The 20,975-nt window shown below is 46.8% G+C and overlaps 1 protein-coding gene across 1 annotated transcript in view; it reads left to right on the forward strand.

Annotated features, from left to right (window-relative positions):
* Positions 1-20,225, forward strand: part of LOC148474246 (uncharacterized) — a 424,182-nt gene extending 403,957 nt beyond the window's left edge. Inside the window, exons 8-9 of the mRNA XM_088458892.1 lie at positions 6,561-6,646; positions 19,674-20,225. Of these exons, the coding sequence (XP_088315018.1) occupies positions 6,561-6,646; positions 19,674-19,872 (285 nt within the window). The 3' untranslated portion in view covers positions 19,873-20,225. The remainder of the gene's footprint in view (positions 1-6,560; positions 6,647-19,673) is intronic.
* The last annotated feature ends 750 nt before the right edge of the window (positions 20,226-20,975 follow it).

A 20,975-nucleotide genomic window follows, 5' to 3' on the forward strand; every position in this document is an offset into this window, starting at 1 on the left:
TTCTCTATCTCACATTCTGTCTCACACTCTTACTCTCTCCATCTCACTGCCTTTGTCTCACTCTCTCTCTCTTTCTGTCTCGTTCTCTATCTCACATTCTGTCTCATTCTCTATCTCACATTCTGTCTCACACTCTCTTACTCTCTCCATCTCACTCCCTTTGTCTCACTCTCTCTCTTTCTGTCTAATTCTCTATCTCACATTCTGTCTCACACTCTCTTACTCTCTCCATCTCACTCCCTTTGTCTCACTCTCTCTCTTTCTGTCTCATTCTCTATCTCCCATTCTGTATCACACTCTCTTACTCTCTCCATCTCACTCCCTTTGTCTCACTCTCTCTCTTTCTGTCTCATTCTCTATCTCACATTCTGTCTCACACTCTCTTACTCTCTCTATCTCACTCCCTTTGTCTCACTCTCTCTCTTTCTGTCTCATTCTCTATCTCACATTCTGTCTCACACTCTCTTACTCTCTCCATCTCACTGCCTTTGTCTCACTCTCTCTCTCTTTCTGTCTCATTCTCTATCTCACATTCTGTCTGATTCTCTATCTCACATTCTGTCTCACACTCTCTTACTCTCTCCATCTCACTCCCTTTGTCTCACTCTCTCTCTTTCTGTCTAATTCTCTGTCTCACATTCTGTCTCACACTCTCTTACTCTCTCCATCTCACTTCCTTTGTCTCACTCTCTCTCTGTCTCATTCTCTATCTCACATTCTGTCTCACACTCTCTTACTCTCCCCATCTCGCTCCCTTTGTCTCGCTCTCTCTCTTTCTGTCTCATTCTCTATCTCACATTCTGTCTCCCACTATCTTACTCTCTACATCTCACTCCCTTTATCTCGCTCTCTCTCTTTCTTTCTCATTCTCTATCTCACATTCTGTCTCACACTCTCTTACTCTCTCCATCTCACTCCCTTTGTCTCACTCTCTCTCTTTCTGTCTCATTCTCTATCTCAAATTCTGTCTCACACTCTCTTACTCTCTCCATCTCACTCCCTTTGTCTCACTCTCTCTCTTTCTGTCTGATTCTCTATCTCACATTCTGTCTCACACTCTCTTACTCTCTCCATCTCACTCCCTTTGTCTCACTCTCTCTCTTTCTGTCTCTTTCTCTATCTCACATTCTGTCTCACACTCTCTTACTCTCTCCATCTCACTTCCTTTGTCTCACTCTCTCTCTTTCTGTCTCATTCTCTATCTCACATTCTGTCTCACACTCTCTTACTCTCTCCATCTCACTCCCTTTGTCTCACTCTCTCTCTTTCTGTCTCATTCTCTATCTCAAATTCTGTCTCACACTCTCTTACTCTCTCCATCTCACTCCCTTTGTCTCACTCTCTCTCTTTCTGTCTCATTCTCTATCTCACATTCTGTCTCATTCTCTATCTCACATTCTGTCTCACACTCTCTTACTCTCTCCATCTCACTCCCTTTGTCTCACTCTCTCTCTTTCTGTCTCATTCTCTATCTCACATTCTGTCTCACACTCTCTTACTCTCTCCATCTCACTCCCTTTGTCTCACTCTCTCTCTGTCTGTCTCATTCTCTATCTCACATTCTCTTCCTCTCTCCTTCTCACTCCCTTTGTCTCACTCTCTCTCTTTCTGTCTCATTCTCTATCTCAAATTCTGTCTCACACTCTCTTACTCTCTCCATCTCACTCCCTTTGTCTCACTCTCTCTCTTTCTGTCTCATTCTCTATCTCACATTCTGTCTCACACTCTCTTACTCTCTCCATCTCATTCCCTTTGTCTCACTCTCTCTCTTTCTGTCTCATTCTCTATCTCACATTCTGTCTCACACTCTCTTACTCTCTCCATCTCACTCCCTTTGTCTCGCTCTCTGGAGGTCATTCAGACCCACTCGCTAGATGTGTACGCTCGCTCCCAGCGTATGCATATTCGGCTAAGTGAGGTCATGGCAGGCGATCACATGGCAAGGCATAAGCGTGCCCATCATGTCTTGGCATGCGATCACTTTGTGTATATAGACACCCACCAGCCATTCATAAGATTCCCACTTGTGCATGTCATCTCCTGGTCAAGTGTTTGTTACCATTGGTACATCGAGCACCATCGGATATGATCGCAGCACTTAAGGTTACCTTTACCCTGCCGCAAGCACAGCGATCTCTTCAGAGTGAAATCCCACCAAGGGATGTACTATCATAGGTGTACTTTGACGCTGCCATTGTTATGCACACGTGCATTATGATGCAGGAGCAGTTAGAGACTATTTGCAAGCTACGAGCTTTTGCGTCATAGTGAACGGGTCTGAATCAGCCCCTCTGTCTCTTTTTGTCTCAGTCTCTATCTCACATTATCTTACTCTCTCCATCTTACTCTCTGTCTCATTCCCTCATACAGTACTCCCTCCATCTAATACTCACTTTCTGATTCTGTCTCACTGTCTATCTCACATTCTGTCTCACACACTCTCTATTTTACACTCTCCATCTCACACTCACTTTGGGCCTGATTCAGAGCTGCTCGCTAAGATGTATACTGTCCCACGATGTGTATGCAAATTGTGTAGGCAGTGCTATCGAACAGCAGTATTTCTTAGAGAGCGATCACAGTGTGTGCAGACACCCATCAGCCTGTTTTAAGTTGGCCACTTGTGCACATCATGTCCAGGAAGTGTATGCAACCATCGTTACATCGGATGCTATCGCAGCGCTTGAGGTTGACCATACCCTGACGCAAGCACTGCGAGCACTTCAGTGTACAAACCAGCCAGGTGACGTCTACTATGACGCTGGCTTATAATTATGACACCTCTAACACGCCGCTGAGATCCTCAGGCATGCCTGCGTTTACACCTCCACTCTCCTGTTTTTAATGGCCAGCCCCTGTTACCAACTAGAAACGGCTTCTCCTCTCACTCACTCTGCTGGGCTGTCTATGCGCAGCGAGCGAATGCATTGTGATCGTTCGCTAAGGTATGCGCACATGCACAATGCATACATATTGCATACCATCAGCAGCAGCGAGAGTATGCATCTTAGCGAGCAGGTCTGAATCAGGCCCTTTGTCTCATTCTGTCTCACACTCTGTACCTGATTCAGAGTCATCGTAAGCGGCCGCTTTGTCATACGCATCCGATGTTTCCAAACCACGCATGCATACGGTTAGTTATGCGCATGTGCGTACAAGACCTTGTGATCCAAAATGCTGTAGATCGTACGGCTTATGAGCAGGAAGTGGCTTCCGAGAGTTGATTGGCATGAAAGGCCGTTTGTGGGTGCTGACGGGGGGTGGTGGTCTGAATACGCAGGCGTTCCTCACCGTTTTCAGGGCGTTTTAGGGGCGTACATAAATTTCCTGCTACGACCGACATAAAAGGCCGGAAGTAGTAAAACGTCACTCTGCGAGCAGGTTAGAGGCCTGGCTGATCGTACAGCTTGAGGTTGGGTATGTGCTCTCTCAAGCCCCTGAGTACAATCGATACTATCGAATGTGACTGATGTTATGTTTGATGTTTCTAATTTGTGCCACACAATGCAAGCAGCTAATAATCGTTTGTTTGTAGCTAATAACACTGCTAATTGGCATGTAATTGATTCAGTTGCGCTTGCATTAGCGAATAATAAGAATAAATATATTTCATGGTGACGGCTTATTCTATGCGTTTTTTTTTTTTTGTGGGCATCAACACAACACAAGCGGCCGCAACCATCAGAAGAAAATGAACATACAGCGACTGACAATGACTGACATTGATCAACTCGATCGCTAGCTGCTATCACTTGCTAGATAGAGGAGGTGCATTGTTCACGTATGGGCGTCACTTTGGTTGCGACCGACCAGCCGTGCGATCGCTTCCTTTTTCAGTCTTGCGGTCGTTAGGAGTACGACCGAGCGGCCGCTTACAACTGGCTCTGAATGAGGTCCTCTATTTTACTCTCTCCATCTCACTCCCTTTGTCCCACTCTCTGGGCCTGATTCAGACCCGCTCGCGAGCGCTGAGCGCTTGCAAGCGGGTCGATGTTGGCCAGTGCACATGCGCACGATGGAGCCGGCTCCATCGTGCGCATGCGCAGGACCCGGATAGCAAGCCATCGCTCCGGGTCTCGTACCAGAGGGGGCGTGCTGTCGATGGTGAGTGACAGCACGCCCCCTTTGGTGGGCGTGCCGGGGGCATGGCTGCCCAGATGGAGGCATTCCCATGGGAATGCCTACCGTCTGGGGCCGGCCCCACTGACATCACAAGTGATGTCAGTGGGAGTGCTCCCGGCTCTAATAGAGCCGAAAGCACTCCAGTTCTTACGGCAATGAGACCCTACCACAGGGGTCTCGTCGCAAGCCCGATGGTCGTGATGGTCTTGACCATCGTGACCATCTTCCTGGCTGCTCGCTATAGCTGTGGGTGGTCACCCACAGCTATACGAGCGGCCAGGAGGCCGCTCTAAAAATTAAGGACAGCCCTGATTCAGAGCGAGTGCTCTGTCAGAGCGTCCGGCTCTGAATCAGGGCCTCTGTTTCATTCTCTATCTCACATTCTGACTCACACTATCTTACTCTCTCCATCTCACTCTATGGACCTTATTCAGAGCACTCGCAATAAGCAAACGCTCACTCTGAATGAGGGCGGCCGCTTTGTTTTTAGAAGTCGGCCTCCAGGTGGTAGGGTCTCGTCTACCGCAAGCCCCAGGTAGCTTCCTGCTCTAACAGAGCAGGAAGCTCCCTACTGACATCACTGTCAGCAGGGCTGCCTACAAACGGTTGGCGTTCCTTCAGGAATGCCTCCGTTTGTCCGGCCACCCCGCCTACAAAACGGGGCAACATCGACAGCCGCCCCATTTGTGCATGTGCACTGCGAGCACTGCACGTGCGCAGGCCCTCACCATCGACCCACTTGTGAGCATATAGTGCTTGTGAGCGGGTCTGAATGAGGTCCTCTGTCTCATTCCCTCATACAGTACTTTCTCCATCTCACTCCCTCCATTACACTCACTTTGTCTCATTCTGTCTCACTGTCTATCTCACATTCTGGGCCTGTTTCAGACCCAGTCACAAGAGCTGAGCAATCACAACCATGTCGATGGTGGCCCAGAGCGCATGCGCATGATGGAGCCAGCTCCGTTGTGCGCATGCATGAAACCCGGATAGCGACGGGCAATTCGTCACTCTGGGTCTTGCACCAAAGGGGGCATGCTGTCAATGTTTAGTGACACCACGCCCCCTTTGGTGGGCGGGCCATGGGGGGTGGCTGTGGGAGAGCTTTCGGCTCTGTTTGAGCTGAAAGCTCTATGGGACTTGCGGCCACGAGACCCTACCACAAGGGTCTCGTCGCAAGCCCGATGGTCGCGATGGTCTTGACCATCGCAACCATCATCCTGGTTGCTTGCATTAGCTGTGGGTGGCAACCCATGGCAATGCGAGCAGCAGGAGGCCACTCCATAAAAAAAAAAAGACGCCCTGATTCAGAGCGAGCGCTCTGTCAGAAGGTCCGGCTCTGAACTAGGGCCTCTGTCACATGCTCTCTATCTTACACTCTCCATCTCACTCCCTCTGTCTCACACTCCCTCTGGCTCATACAGTACTCTCTCTCTCTCTCTCTCTCTCTCTCTCTCTCTGCACTTGGTTGCTGGGGAAGGAAGGAGGAAGCTCGTAATCTGTGTATGTATTACAGGTCTTGTCACATGTACTGATTCTCTGGACTACTGTAGCAGTCAGCAGTATCAGATGCTGCCTGAGGGACTGTCTAGCTCACTGGTCCTGAGTCAGACCTGCTCGCTAACAAGCAATCGCTTGTTGCTGGCGATGTTGGCAAATGTGCGCATGTGTATAGTTGGCAGTGTGCATACACAAACTAGTAGGAGCGATCAGGATATGCTCGCTCGCTCTGCAAAGACCGCCCAGAGGAGTGAGTGACAGGAGAGGCCGTTTGCGGGTGGTAACAGGGGCAGGGCGGTAGTAACGGGGGAGTGGAGTTATGGACGCAGTCATGCCTAAGTTTTTAAACGCCATTTCAGAGGCATGCATAATTAACAGCCAGCATCATAGGAAATCTCACTTGCTAGAAATATACACTGAAGTGCTCGCAGTGCTTGCGGAAGGGTATAGTCAACCACAAGCGCTGTGATTGTAACCGATCGTGCTCGATGTACCAATGGTTTCATGCACGTCCTAGAGATGACATATGCAAGTGGGCATCTTTAGACAGGCTGCTGGGCATCTACAAACAAAAAGTGATCGCTCGCCAAAACAAAGTGGGAGTGCTTACGACTTGCCCTGCGTCACTTAGCCAAATTTCCATTCGCTCGGAGTGCGCGATCGCATCTAGCGAGTGGGTCTGAATGAGCTCATCTGTTTCTGTCTCTTCTTGCCATGACTGCTGCAGTCTCTCTCATACATTTCACCATTCCTACCCAGTATGCAATTTCCTTCTAAAGCTCATCTCCTCCTGCTTTCTGGTGACCAATAGAGATAAATCGCTCCTCCTATTGTGTTCTTCTGTGGGAGCAATCTGCCCATGAGGGATGAGAGTCACCTTCGGTCACATTACAGAATGTGTCCACTGGTTGTTACATTGTGTGTTTTCTTTTTTTCAGGAATTGATTAAAAAGAGTGAAGCACGTTACTGGATTGGTTTACAGAAGGTTGGCAAGATGTGGAAGTGGCCAGACCAGTCCAATCAGTGAGTAGCCCTCAGAATACTGCTGTTTACACAACTGGATTAAGAGGGGGGTATGAGGTATGTGCCCTAAGCCTTACAGTCCATACTCTGCAGCTAAGGCTTGGCATAAAGCCAGGCAGATATGGAGGACAGATAACCTGCCAGGCCCTACCACCTAATAGTCATTCTACTGTATATCTCCATCACTCTCTATTATTATAAAAGATCCATTTTTTTCCATCAGATATCATGTAAATTTTGGCTACTTTTTGCTTTGATATCATATGTATCAACTTAATCTCAGTGAGAATGAGAATACAATAAACGTCCTGAAATACAATATTTTTGCATTTTATGTCTTCATTCTGATAATGAAAAAACAAATGCGTAGTTTGTGGCATTCTGCACAGATGACAGACCAGACGGATTGTGCTCTCTTCTGTCAGATTGTAAAGAAATATCATTTGCAAATTATAAAATAATAATTATAATTAATATTGTGACTGGATGGCCTCAGCTTCCACTCTTGATCACAGATTGGGTTTGACCCCCACTGGATCTTGAGATATCAGGGTTTCCTGCTCATCATCAGTGACTGCCTGTCACTGACTCCACCCACTGCACAGTGTGTGTTCAACAACGCAGCCTCCACCAAACTCTACCATTGGCGTTTTAACTGCTCCTTAGGTACACTCAGGCTCTTACCTCCGGCACCAGGAAACGCTTTTGCTGCGTATGCGTTGACTAGCTGCAGCTACACCTCCTGATTGGTGTCAGCTGATTGCTCCTGATCCCTCGCAATGGACCCCGCTCTGCATGGTAGATGGCAGAGGGCTTGAGCTTTGGAGATGCTTGGGCTCAACCCAGAACAGCTGTAGAATGGAATAGTGTTTTGCTCAATTCTATTGGTCGCAGGATTCCGATGCAGTCGTAGTCAGGCAAAATGTTTATTGCTCAACATACTTGAAAAAGACCCTTCCACTTAGCTTCAAGGGGGTACAGCATACAGATGATATAGAAGTCTTGATGTTCAAAAAGTTACACACAGATATACACAGGGCTCACAGGTCCTTTTTATCCCATTCCTACACTTAATACCACATGGGGTAAATCCACCCTATCTTCCTTTTAGCCAATCATAGTGTCTCACAAGATATAAATAATAAACACATCTTACATTTTAAGGAACTAATAATATTTCCCAAAAACATTTGGCTTTCCGAAGCACAAACTGAGTTAGCATATACTGTCTCTGCAAAGGTAAATATAATGGAAATTTCTATTGTATTCGTCCTTATTTACAATCCTAACACCTTCTGAGTTCTACAGCACAAAGTTCTAGCCTGGGTATGGTACGGTATGCTCTGGAAATGGTGCTAACTTTGCTTTGCCCATGACAAACAAAATATGACACTGGCCTCTAATATCCACAGTTTTTAGATATGCAACAACGGCAATTGCTTGGATTGAAGCATCAGAAAATACACATATGGGCATATTCAATTACCCGCGGGACTTCTCCCGCGAGTAATTTAGGGGTGAAAGTCCCGCGACGCGGGGTTAAGCTAATGAATAGAATAGCTTTTACCCCGTGTCAAAAAACAGGACTTCCACGTGAGAACACACTGATTCCACGAGAACTGCGGAATCAGTGTGTTATTCTTGCTCGCGCGAGGCCGAATAGGGCGGCCTCACGCTGATTTTACCTCGCACCTACATGAGGTGCGAGGTAAAGTCTAAGAGCGGGGACTCACGTGCGGGGTCTCAGGTACACCCGCATGTGGATTCCCCGCTAAATGAATCCCATCCAGCGCGCAAATTAGCCGCGGGGTAAACCCCGTGGCTAATTGAATATGCCCCATAGTCTCAGGTTTTGTACTTCTATAAAAGGCATATGAACATGTAATATAAAGGTTGGTTAAGGTGGACAGAGAACTTTTCCACTCCTCCCACTAATCTCTTTTCTGAGGAGACAGTGGCGCGTCCCAGTCGGATGACTCACAGGTTAGGTTTCTAAGCAAGGCTTTACCTCGGATAGTGACAGGAGCAGCAAATCCTAAGGGGTCATACAAGCTGTTTATAACAGACAAGACACCTCTGCGGGTGTAGGGTCTTTCCTCTGTTCACATGGAAGGTAAAGGAGTCAGATTTTAAGTCCCATAAAAGTCCAAGGCTACGTTGAACTGGTGGAGAATTGGTTCCTAAATCTAAATCCCTTAAGTCACTGGTATGATCTTGAGAAGGAAAGGCTTCCATCACTCCTTTGCTGTTGGAAGCTATTTTGTGAAGCCTGAGATTAAAGCAGGCAAGCATTTCCTGAGCTCTCTTGAGGAGGCTGATTGCTGTCTCATCTGTTGGCATACATTTTAAACAGTAATCTACATAGAAATCTTTTTCCACAAGATGTCTAACATCAGAACCATACTCTAGCTCACCCTCTTGAGCTGAACGTCTGAGTCCGTAGATGGCAACTGCAGGGGAAGGGCTGTTACCAAAGATGTGTACCCTCATGTGGTACTCTGCAATATCTTTAGAGGGGTAGTTGTCTCTGAACCAAAGGAATCTTAGGAAATTCCTGTCACTTTCCCTCACGAGGAAGCAATGAAACATTTGTTGAATGTCAGCTGTGAAGGCAATAGAGTCCTTATGGAAACGTATGAGTACTCCAAGGAGTTTGTTGTTAAGGTCTGGTCCTGTCAGGAGAACATCAATTAAGGAGATGCCTATGAACTTGGCACTGGAATCAAACATGACTCTGATCTGACCTGGTTTCTTTGGGTGGAATACTCCAAACATTGGTAAGTACCAGCATTCATCTGTGTCTTTAAGAATGGGAGCTATCTAAGCATGACCGTTCTCAAATATTTTGTCCATGAAAGAGAAGTGATCTTTCATTTCTGGCTTCCTGTGGAAGTTGTGTTTTAGTGAAGAGAAGCATTTAAATTCTTGTTCTCTGTTGTTAGGTTACGCGCCGTCTGTGTGTTTTAAAGGGTAGAGGTGCAACCCAACTGTTGGCATCATCTTTGACTAGTCCCTTTTTCATTATTTCCAGGAATAGATTGTCCTCTATGGACATTGCGACTTGACCATCCCTTTTTGTTCTTTGGAAGACTGTGCACCCCAAATGTTCTTGGTAACTGTCACAGATGTGGTTGTCACTAGGAGAGACTATGACAGTGCAGTGTGGTAGTTCCTTTATGAGGAAGTGATTGTGACATGGTTGAAATAGAGAAGGGCATTCGTTTCTAAAGTACGGGTAAGCATGGTGTTGACAATAACTGGTTTATGCACTTTACCAAGATATACTTCTCCTATTATGACCCATCCTAGGTCTAATCTTTGAGCATAAGGAGCATTGTGTGGACCGTTAATCTGACTTCTGACTTTGAGGACTCATAAGATATCTCTCCCAATGAGTAGAATTATCTGGGCTAGTGGGTCCAGTTCTGGTATCAGATGTGCTATACGTTTTAAATGTGCATGATGGATAGCTGCGTCTGGTGTAGGGATTTCAGACCTTTTATCAGGGATCTCATTGCATTCAGTGATAGTGGGTAAGGGAAGGCATGTCTTTCTGTCTAAGGACTCGACTTGATAGCCGATTGCACTTCTCCCCATTGTCTCAAAACTTCCTGCACAAGTCCTTAAGGAGTATGGAGTGCTGGGTCCTTTGATGGTAAAGGTATCAAAGAATGTTGATCTAGCTAGAGACTTGTTGCTTTGGTCGTCTAGGATTGCATAAAGTTTGACAGCTTTCTCTGGCTGGCCATTGGGGTAGGCTCTGACCAAACATATTTTGGAGCAAGATCTGCCACTAATAGTGTCTTTGCAGACTTCAGTACATTGTGAAGTTATCTCTTGTATGACTGCAGTAGTGTCTCTTTGCTCCACACAGAGCTCCCCGCCATGCTCCCTGACACCATATCTGTGTTGTAAAGTCAATGGGGAAGGTCCAGGGTGTAGAGCTGTGTTGTGTTCTGTGCGGTGACATTCTATGCAGTTAACACTAACCTTACAATCCTTGGCAAGGTGGTTGTAGAAGAGCAGCACTTGTAGCAGATGCTATTATCTCTTAGGAATGCTTTGTGGTTCTCCAGGGACTTTTCTCTGAAGGCTTTGCATTTCAGGAGAGGATGCGGTTTGTTATGCAGGGGACACTGCTTGGCAGGATCTTTATCTTTGTTCTCTTGATGAGTAGAATAGGTAGACCTGTGGGAAGAATCCGTATAATGCACATTAGTCTTGTGAACTGCGACTGACATTTTGCGGGGCTTAGGTAGAATAGGGGTTGAGCTGGTCAGTGTAAAGGAAAAACTAGGATCATTCCTGGTCTTAGTTTGTTGGTGCACAAAGTCCACAAAAACAGAGAATGGTGTAAATGGTACGTTGTGCCGCTGCTTATATTTGGAACCATGGGTGAGCCATTGCTCCTGCAGATTGTAAGGTAGCTTTTGCATTATAGGGTTAATGCTTCTGGCTGTGTCGAGGAAGGCAAGTCTTGGTAAGTCTCCCTCACACTTGGCTACTTGAAGCTCCATTAGTAGGTCACTTAATTCTCTCAGTCTCTGAAAGGATTTGTTAGGTAACCTAGGGAAATCATCAATTCTTTTGAATAGTGCACTTTCCATTATCTCTGGTGAGCCATAGCACTCATTTAATCTATCCCAGATCTTGTTAAGGCCATTCTCAGGGTGGTTAATATTGATCACTCTTATCCTTCTAGCATGTTCAGCGGATTCATTCCCAAGCCATTTAATTAAAATGTCAATCTCTTCGCTATGTGAAAGGTCTAACTCTCTGATTACATTTTGGAAAGAGGATTGCCAGGCTCTGAAGCTCTCAGGGCGATCATTGAACTTTGAGAGTCCGTTTGTGACCAGCTCACGGCGAGCAAGAAACTTGGCAAAGTCTAATGTGTCTTGATTGGCTCTAGGAGATGCTGTTTGTGCAGTAAATGGTGCGTGGTCATACCTGTTAGGATTGTTTGGTTCCTGTTGGCTTGTATCATACCACTTTTGTGTGCGGGTAGTTGTGCCTTTGTTGTAGTTTGCAGAGTCAGACACCTTGTGTGGGGGAAGATTGTCCCTCATGGGTTCCCTGTGTCTAGAATTCCCTTGTTTGCAAGTTTGCAGTTCACTGTTGACTAGTGGGGGCACTGCATAGTGTGTTTGGTTTGCTGTCCATTTTGGATGCTTGATTTACATATTGTGATGTGCGTTGTGAATTCTGCGATCTAAGCTCTGTGTCAAGCACATTGATCTTCCTTATATTAAGAAGTTCTACAGATTGTAAGAATGCTGCTTCAGCGATAGCAGCTGCTGCCTCCTTCTCTGCAGTGACCTTCTCACTAATTGCTTCTAGGCGCTGTTTCTCCATAACTCTTTCTGCATCAGACGTGACCTCTCCATGTCTCTTTCTGCATCCAGATGTGATCTCTCTATTCCTTTCTCTGCTTCTAAACCTGATTTTTCTATATTCAATCCCATCTCTTGTTCTGCAAAGGTGGCCCACACTTTTGCAGCTTCCACTTTTGCGCGTGCCATTATGGCTGCATTGCTGACAGATAAAGATTTGGAGGAACTAGAGACTTGGGACCTTGTTTTGTATGAAGATGTTGTTTTTTGTGACATGATGATGGAATGGAAATGCTTGACTGTGTAGAGGCTGCTGTATTGTAATGTGCAGATAACTGAGCTGACACTGTAGCAGGTCTCTGAGCAGTCAGGGTATTGCGACTGTTGTTAGGCTGTTTGACTGTGCAGGGACTGTTGTCTTGCCATATGCAGGTGGCTGTACTGACAGTGTGAAAGTCCTGTGTAGTCAATGGCGGTAATCCTATTGCTGAGCTGCCATGGTTAGACTGTATAGAAACTCTTGTGCTGTCATATGCAGGTGGCAATACAGACAGTATGAAATTCCTGTGTAGTCAATGGCGGTACTCCTATTGCTGAGCTGCCATGTTAGACTGTATAGAAACTCTTATACTGTCATATGCAGGTAGCTCTGGCTGGCAGTGTAACAGATCTGTGAGTCTCTATGTATCTGCTGACAGAAAATGTTGCTGATGAAGTCAGATATATGCATCACATGCTGGGAGCCCGATGTTTTACTGTACTGCCCCACAAGTGTCTGACAAATTTGTAGCAGCCAGTATAATTAATACTCTATCTTCCAATAATCCAGTCAGATGTCATCTGAAGACCTGAGTTTATTATTCGATAGAGGAACTTGCATGGATGTACACAAATAGATGCGTATAAACTAGGGGTGTGCACCGGCCACTTTTGGTGTTTTGTGTTTTGGTTTTGGATCTGGATCTTTCTTCGTGTTTTGGATCTGGATTGGTTTTGTCAAAACCACCCTTCGGTGTTTTGGGTTCTGGGTTTTGTGTTTTGGATCTGTATTTTTTTTTAAAAAAGCATAAAAACAGCTAAAATCACAGAATTTGTTGATTTTTCTGCTCCTATGCTATTATTAACCTCAAAAACCTTAATTTCCACTCATTTCCAGTCTATTCTGAACACCTCACACCTCACAATAGTGTTTTTATGTCCAAAAGGTTGCACCGAGGTAGATGGATGACTATGCTAAGCGACACGAGTGGGCGGCACAAACACGTGGCCCATCTAGGAGTGACACTGCAGTGGCAGACAGGATGGCAGTTTGAAAAACTAGGCCCCAAACAGTACATAATTCATAGAAAAAAAAGAGGTGCAAGATGGAATTGTCCTTGGGCCCTCCCACCCACCCTTATGTTGTATAAACAGGACATGCACACTTTAACAAACCAATCATTTCAGCGCCAGGGTCTGCCACACGACTGTGGCTGAAATGATTGGTTCGTTTGGGCCCCCACAAAACAAGCTGGCAATTAATCTGTCCCTGCACAAACTGGCTCTACTGAGGCAAGATGTCGTCCTCATCCTCATCCACCGATTCCTCTCCCTCTTCAGTGTTGTGTACATCCTCATCCTCACAGAGTATTAACTCGTCCCCGCTGGAATCCACCACCACAGGTCCCTCGGTACGTTCTGGAGGCTGGTCTCCCTTGAAGAGTTGATAATTCATTTTTATGAACATCATCTTCTCCACATTTTGTGGAAGCAACCTCCTACGCCTTTCGCTGACAAGGTTCCCGGCTACACTAAACACTCTTTCGGAGTACACACTGGAGGGGGGGGCAACTCAGGTAAAATAGAGCCAGTTTGTACAGGGGCCTCCAAATTGCCTCTTTTTCCTGCCAGTACAGGTACGGACTGTCTGACATGCCTACTTGGATGCTGTCACCGATGTAGTCCTCCACCATTCTGTCTATGGTGACAGTATCATATGCAGTGACAGTAGACATGTCAGAAATTGTTGCCAGGTCCTTCAGTCCGGACCAGATGTCCAAACTTGGTCCTGCCTGCCCTGCATCACCGCCAGCGGGTTGCTTAGGATACCGAAGTTTTTTCCTGGCAGCCCCAGTTGCGGGAGAAAATGAAGAAGGAGCTGTTGACGTATCACGTTCCACTTCAGCTGACAGTGTTTTCACCTGCAGGTCTTTGCACCTCTGCAGGCTTGTGTCGGCCGGAAAGAGAGACACCACATAGGCTTTAAACCTAAGATCGAGCACAGTGGCCAAAATGTAGTGGTCTGATTTCAACAGATTGACCACCCTGGAATCCTGGTAAAGCGAAAGAAGGGCTTCATCCACAAGTCCCACATGCCGAGTGGAATCGCTCTGTCTTAGCTCCTCCTTCACTTTCTCCAGCTGCTTCTGCAAAAGCCTGATGAGGGGAATGACCTGACTCAAGCAGGCAGTGTCTGAACTGACTTCACGTGTGGCAAGTTCGAAGGGCTGGAGAACCTTGCACAATACGGAAATAATTCTCCACTGCACTTGAGTCAGGTGCATACCCCCTCCTTTGCCTATGTCATAGGTGGATGTATAGGCTTGAATGGCCTTTTGCTGCTCCTCTATCCTCTGAAGCATATAGAGGGTTGAGTTCCACCGCGTCACAACCTCTTGCTTCAGATGATGGTGGGGCAGGTTCAAGAGTGTTTGCTGGCGCTCCAGTCTTCGGCACGCAGTCGCCGAATGGCGAAAGTGGCAAGAAATTTTTCGGGCTACCCAAAGCGTCTCCTGCACGTCCCTGTCGCTTTTCAGAAAATTCTGCACCACCAAGTTTATTGTGTGAGCAAAACATGGGACGTGCTGGAATTTGCCCAGATGTAATGCCTGCACAATATTGGTGGCGTTGTCAGATATCACAAATCCCCAGGAGAGTCTAAGTGGGGTAAGCCACTGGGCAATGATTTCCCTCAGTTTCTCTAAGAGGTTGTCGGTGGTGTGCCTCTTACTGAAACCGGTGATACACAGCGTAGCCTGCCTTGGAATGAGCTGGCGTTTCTGAGATGCTGCTACTGGTGACGCTGCTGCTGTTGCTGCGTAAGGTGATACATCTACCCAGTGGGCTGTCACAGTCATATAGTCCTTAGTCTGCCCTGTTCCACTTGTCCACATGTCCGTGGTTAAGTGGACATTGGGTACAACGGCATTTTTCAGGACACTGAGGACACTTTTGTTGATGTCTCTGTACAGTTTCGGTATCGCCTGCCTAGTGAAGTGGAATCTAGACGGGATTTGGAACCGGGGACACACTACCTCCATCAATTGTCTAAATTCCACTGCACTAATGGCGGATACCAGATGCACGTCTAACACCAACATAGCAGTCAAGGCCTCAGTTATACGTTTTGCTTCAGGATGACTGCTGTCGTACTAAAAGGACTGTTGGAGGGTCAATTGTATAGCAAAAGTAGTGGTGTTCCTACTTCCTCTCTGGGATGATGAACGACTCCCAGCAGCAGCAACAGCAGGAGGCGTAGCAATGCAGGATCCTCTGGAGGAATCCCGGATAGGAGAGTCAGTCATGCCAGTGACATGGCCTGCAGGACTACTTCCGATCCTGACTAAGGAGGAAATTGATGGGGAGGGAGTTGACGGTGTGGTTTGCAGGTGCTTGGATACAACAGGACAACGGGATTTAGGTGTCCCTGGACTGCTTACGGTCTTAGCCAAAGTTTCTGAACTTGACAGTAACTTATTATGAACGCGCTGCAGGTGCCGTATAAGGGAGGATGTTCCTAGGTGGTTAACGTCCCTACCCCTACTTATTCCACGTTTACATATGGTACATATGGCAAGACAGTTGTTGTCCGGATTTGGATAGAAATATTGCCAGAGGTGGAATGTTTGGTCTTCTGCCCAGGCATGACCGTGATGGGCTTTTTCATCCCACGGACAACAACTATCTCCCCCGGAGCCTGATTTAAACAAACCACATCACCATCAGAATCCTCCTCGCCAACTTCCTCCTCAGCGCCAGCTACACCAGTATCCTCATCCTGTTGTACTTCAACAGTGACATCTTCAATTTGCATATCAGCAAGTGGACTGTGGGTGCTCCTTTCAGCACTTGCAGGGGGTGTGCAAATGGTGGAAAGAGCCACCTCTTCCCGTCCAGTGCTGGGAAGGTTAGGTATCGCAACCACCACCACACTTGGACTCTCCTTGGGGATTTGTGATATCTTCTTAGAAAGCACAGTTCTTCGCTGTGCTTTTGCCAGCTTAACTCTCTTGATTTTTTTAGTGGGAGGAGGGCTTCCATCGTCATGTGAAGCTGAACCACTAGTCATGAACATACTAGGGATCGACCTTAGCCGTTCCTTGCCACTCTGTGTCGTAAATGGCATATTGGCAAGTTTACGTTTCTCTTCAGATGATTTAAATGTTTTTTTCAAGGTCATTTTCCTGAACTTTGTCATTTGGGATTGTATGTGCCCTCTACTATGACATTGGGCATCGGCCTTGGCAGACGACGTTGATGGCATGTTATCGTCTATGTCATGACTAGTGGCAGCAGCTTCAGCACTAGGAGGAAGTGGTTCTTGATCTTTCTCTATTTTATTTTTATCGGAGAAAGTTTGGTCCTCCATTTATGTTATATCGATTTGATATATACGTGCGGCTAAACACAGAAAATATTTTTTTATTTTTGCTGGAGAGTAGTGCACTTTGTGGGTTACACCACCCTTCAAGAAATGAGCCAGCCGGCTCTTTACTTATGGGACACAGGCGCACGCTTGGCGCTGCTCCTTTGTTGATGCACGTGCGGCTACTGCGCACACAATTCACAAACACAGAAAAAATATTTTGTTATTTGGTTTGTAGTGTACTTTGGGGTTACAGCACCCTTTAACGGTCAAGCCAGCCGGCCCTTTACTTATGACACAGGCGCACACTTGGCACTACTTTGTTGATGCACGTGCGGCTACTGCGCACACAATTCACAAACACAGAAAAAATATTTTGTTATTTGGTTTGGAGTGTACTTTGGGGGTTACAGCACCCTTTAATGGTCAAGCCAGCCGGCCCTTTACTTATGACACAGGCGCACGCTTGGCACTACTTTGTTGATGCACATGCGGCTACTGCGCACACAATTCACAAACACAGAAAAAATATATTTTTTTAGAACTTGGGGGGAGCACCCCTGATGGACAGAGCACCCCCTGGACAACACTACAGCACCCCTTTAGGACTGGGACACTGCACAACACAGTCCAGCCAGCCCCTATGGACTTTGAAGTAGTGGACACAGCCCCTATTAACAACAGCAGCACAGCGCAGCCCAGCCAGCCCCTATGGACTTTGAAGTAGTGGACAACAGCAGCACAGCGCAGCACAGCACAGCACAACACTACTCTGCACTACACTACACAGCCCAGCCAGCCCTAACTCCCACCTTCCCTCTTCACTGTCCACAGCCGAGTGAGAAAATGGCGCCGACGCGGGTACCTTATATAGGATCCAAAAACCCACGAGACTCGGAAGGCGGGATGATGACGTTTTGCCTCAATTTCAGATCCGAGTCAGGCGGGAAAAGTCGAGCCTGACTCGGATCGGGGGGGCTCGGGGGGGTTCGGATTTCAAAAATCCGAACCCGCTCACCCCTAGTATAAACAAGTGTGCACGTGTGTGTGCAAGTGATGATATGAGTGATGATAAGTAGTGGTAAAACTGTAAACAAACAATGAAAAGCTATTACTATATGTACATGGGAATGCAAGGCAAACATATACATTACATGGGATATGCAAACAACATGAAACATACAGTATGCAAAGTATAGACTGTAGTGTCACATAGTACAGCTAACATGCATTACTGACTAAGCAGATCTACAATATGATGGCACAGTTGAAGCTTAGAACTCACCATCGGATGTTGTACCAGGTTTAGCATATGTAATGAAGATTGTTTGGGACCATGTGAGAAAGGAAAATGGCTGCTTACAGCTCCTTTAGCCCAGAATGCATTGCTAGACTGCTATGGAATGTTAATAAGGACAAAATAGATCAGATTTAAACTGCTGCTGTCCTGACCACTAGGTGGGGCTGCTAATGTGAATTAGTGTAACATAACAAACCCTATGCTGAAGGCATGACACCTTCAGTCCCGAGGTGTTGATTTTAGCCACATGTGGGCAGGCTCTGGCTGCAAATATACTATTTTTCTATAATGAAATGACCATTGGCTATTATTATCTGATAAAAGGGTGCACAAAATAAAGTTCAGTCAATGGAGAACTACATGAAGTACTGCACATACCTTATACCACAGATAAAATGGAGGTGTATTTGGGGGGAAACTCAGATGAAGACAATGAATAGGGAGGGGACTGAGGAGCACCATTATTAGGAATATATCCCCCCCTTTCTGTGTCTTTAACCTGATTTTCTCTCCAAAAACATCTCCATTTCATCTATGGGACAAGGCATGTGCAGTATTTCATGTTGTTCTCCATTGATTGAACTCATAACTTATTCTACAAATATAACACTTGTGCCGGTATGTCTTACATCCTCGTGACCAACGTCCAGCACATTATGTCACCATTTCAGATGAACTCTTTGTTTAGTGCATCTGTCCCTCTCCCTCCCCCCAAATTGAGAATTCCCTGAACATTGGGCCTGATGGAGACAAAGGCAACCCTAATCTTTACGCAGTTTAGTTTTCTTTTACTAATGCGCATGCGTTTACCAGGGTGTGTGATTGCAGTTGGTTTATGCAGTTGCATACGACTTCACTATGATTGCAGATGGCATCTGTGATTCATGGGTGTCTCAGGGTGGACACTGGGAGGTGAGCTAAAGTGTCAACAAAGGGCGTCTCTTGTCCATGTTATGGGAGTATCAAAGGCGCATCTGAGAAGGCACCTGCATTACCAATCGCACATCTACCCACTAGGCTACCTCAAGTGCAGATGGTGCATCCAATGGTGGAGTGTTTACACTCACCACCACATGCTGGCACACAAGGGTTCTGTATCAGCCCCCTCGTCTCTAGTGAGTGTATCAGCCTCCATCTCTATATCAGGCCCCTGGTCTCTAGTGAGTCAACCAGCCTACATCTCTGAATCAGCCCCCTGGTCTCTAGTGAATGTATTAGCCTCCATCTCTGTATCAGGCCCCTGGTCTCTAGTGAGTGAACCAGCCTCCATCTCTATATCAGCCCCCTGGTCTCTAGTAAGTGTATCAGTCTCCATCTCTGTATCAGGCCCCTGGTCTCTAGTGAGTGTACCATCCTCCATCTCTGTATCAGGCCCCTGGTCTCTAGTGAGTGTATCAGCCTCCACCTCTGTATCAGCAACCTGGTCTCTAGTGAGTGTATCAGCCTCCACCTCTATATCAGGCCCCTGGTCTCTAGTGAGTGTATCAGCCTCCATCTCTATATCAGGACCTTGGTCTCTAGTGAGTGTATCAGCCTCCATCTCTGTATCAGGCCCCTGGTCTCTAGTGAGTGTATCAGCCTCCATCTCTATATCAGGCTCCTGGTCTCTGGTGAGTGTACCAGCCTCCATTTCTATATCAGGTCTCTGGTGAGTGGAATCTGCTTCAGGTGTGGTCAGGATGCTGAGGATGTCATACACACATTAATACTTCTGGAATGTATATGACAATTAGTGACATCTATTATTATAATGTCTCTCTCTCTTCACAGGACAGATTTCCAGGAGAACAACAATTATCCCTGTGTTATAGCAACTCCGCAGCTAAGAACCATGGGGTGCTCTTCTTATCTGCCCTGGATATGCCAGAAGAAACCAGAGAAATGCAACTTCAATATGGGAACCCTGCGCTGTATTGGGGAGAATATTGTTTTTTTTGGAAAGAGACATCTAGAAGAAGATGGACAGTAGGTAGACTTTATAGAGGACCATCTCTGCTCCTCAGTGGGGGCACCTGCTCTGATCCCCTCTAATGGACCCAGCTCTGATCCCCTATGGGACCCCCAGTGCTCTTATTCCTTATGTGCCCATCCTGTGCTCTAATCCCCTATGTGGGCCCCCTCACATGCTCTGATCCCCTGTATGGGCCTCCCTCCCATGTTCTGATCCACTGTGGGGGCATCTGCACTGATTCCCTATGTGGGCCCCCCTCCCATGCTCTGATCCCTTATGTGCCCCCCACTGTGCTCTGATCCCCTATGTGGGCCCCCCTCCCTTGCTCTGATCCCTTATGTGGGCCCCCCTCCCATGCTCTGATCCCCTATGTGGGCCCCCTCATATTCTCTGATCACTTATGTGGGCCCCCACCTCTGATCCCCTGTGGGGGCACCTGCTCTGATCCCCTATGTGGACCCCCCTCCCATGCTCTGATCCCCTGTGTGGGCCCCCCTCCCATGCTCTGATCCCCTGTGGGGGCGACTGTTCTGATCTTCTAAATTACTAAAAGAGTTTGTACTGCAGAGGTAGACACACATCCTAGATGCTCCCTGGGGTAATAGTGCAGAGTGTGAGGCTGTCTGAACCACTGACTTTCCACCAGAACACTCTGTATATGCAGGGCCAGCACTCTCAGTAGATATACCCAGATGGTCACTAGGGTGCTACGGCCATATGGTACTTGCCTAATTTAGATAAATAATTCAGGGAGTTTTTGCAGGGTGTGCCCATGCATGGTGCCAATGGGGCATTCTCCAACTATTTGCTGAGTCTTACTTTACCCTTGTGTGTTATATAGTTACACCCAGGGGTCCCTCCAGCATCACAAGGGGTAGTGTATAGTACTGTGCGCAGTATACTGCCCAAGGGGGTCTGTGTATAGGTGGCATGCCACCAGATACTATATAAGGAGGAATAAAGTTTACTTTAATGTAAAAGTTACAGGTACTCCAATGCTACTCAAGAAGCACAGAGCACTGCTTTATAGATTATAAGGTCAGAACCACGGGGCCACTCACTTATTATAATGTGGTAAATAAGCAGAGGGAAGTGAATAAGCCCCATCACTGCAATTAGCA

Source organism: Taudactylus pleione, unplaced genomic scaffold, assembly GCF_031769625.1.
Source record: "Taudactylus pleione unplaced genomic scaffold, aTauple2 ptg000862l, whole genome shotgun sequence".
NCBI lineage: Eukaryota > Metazoa > Chordata > Amphibia > Anura > Myobatrachidae > Taudactylus > Taudactylus pleione.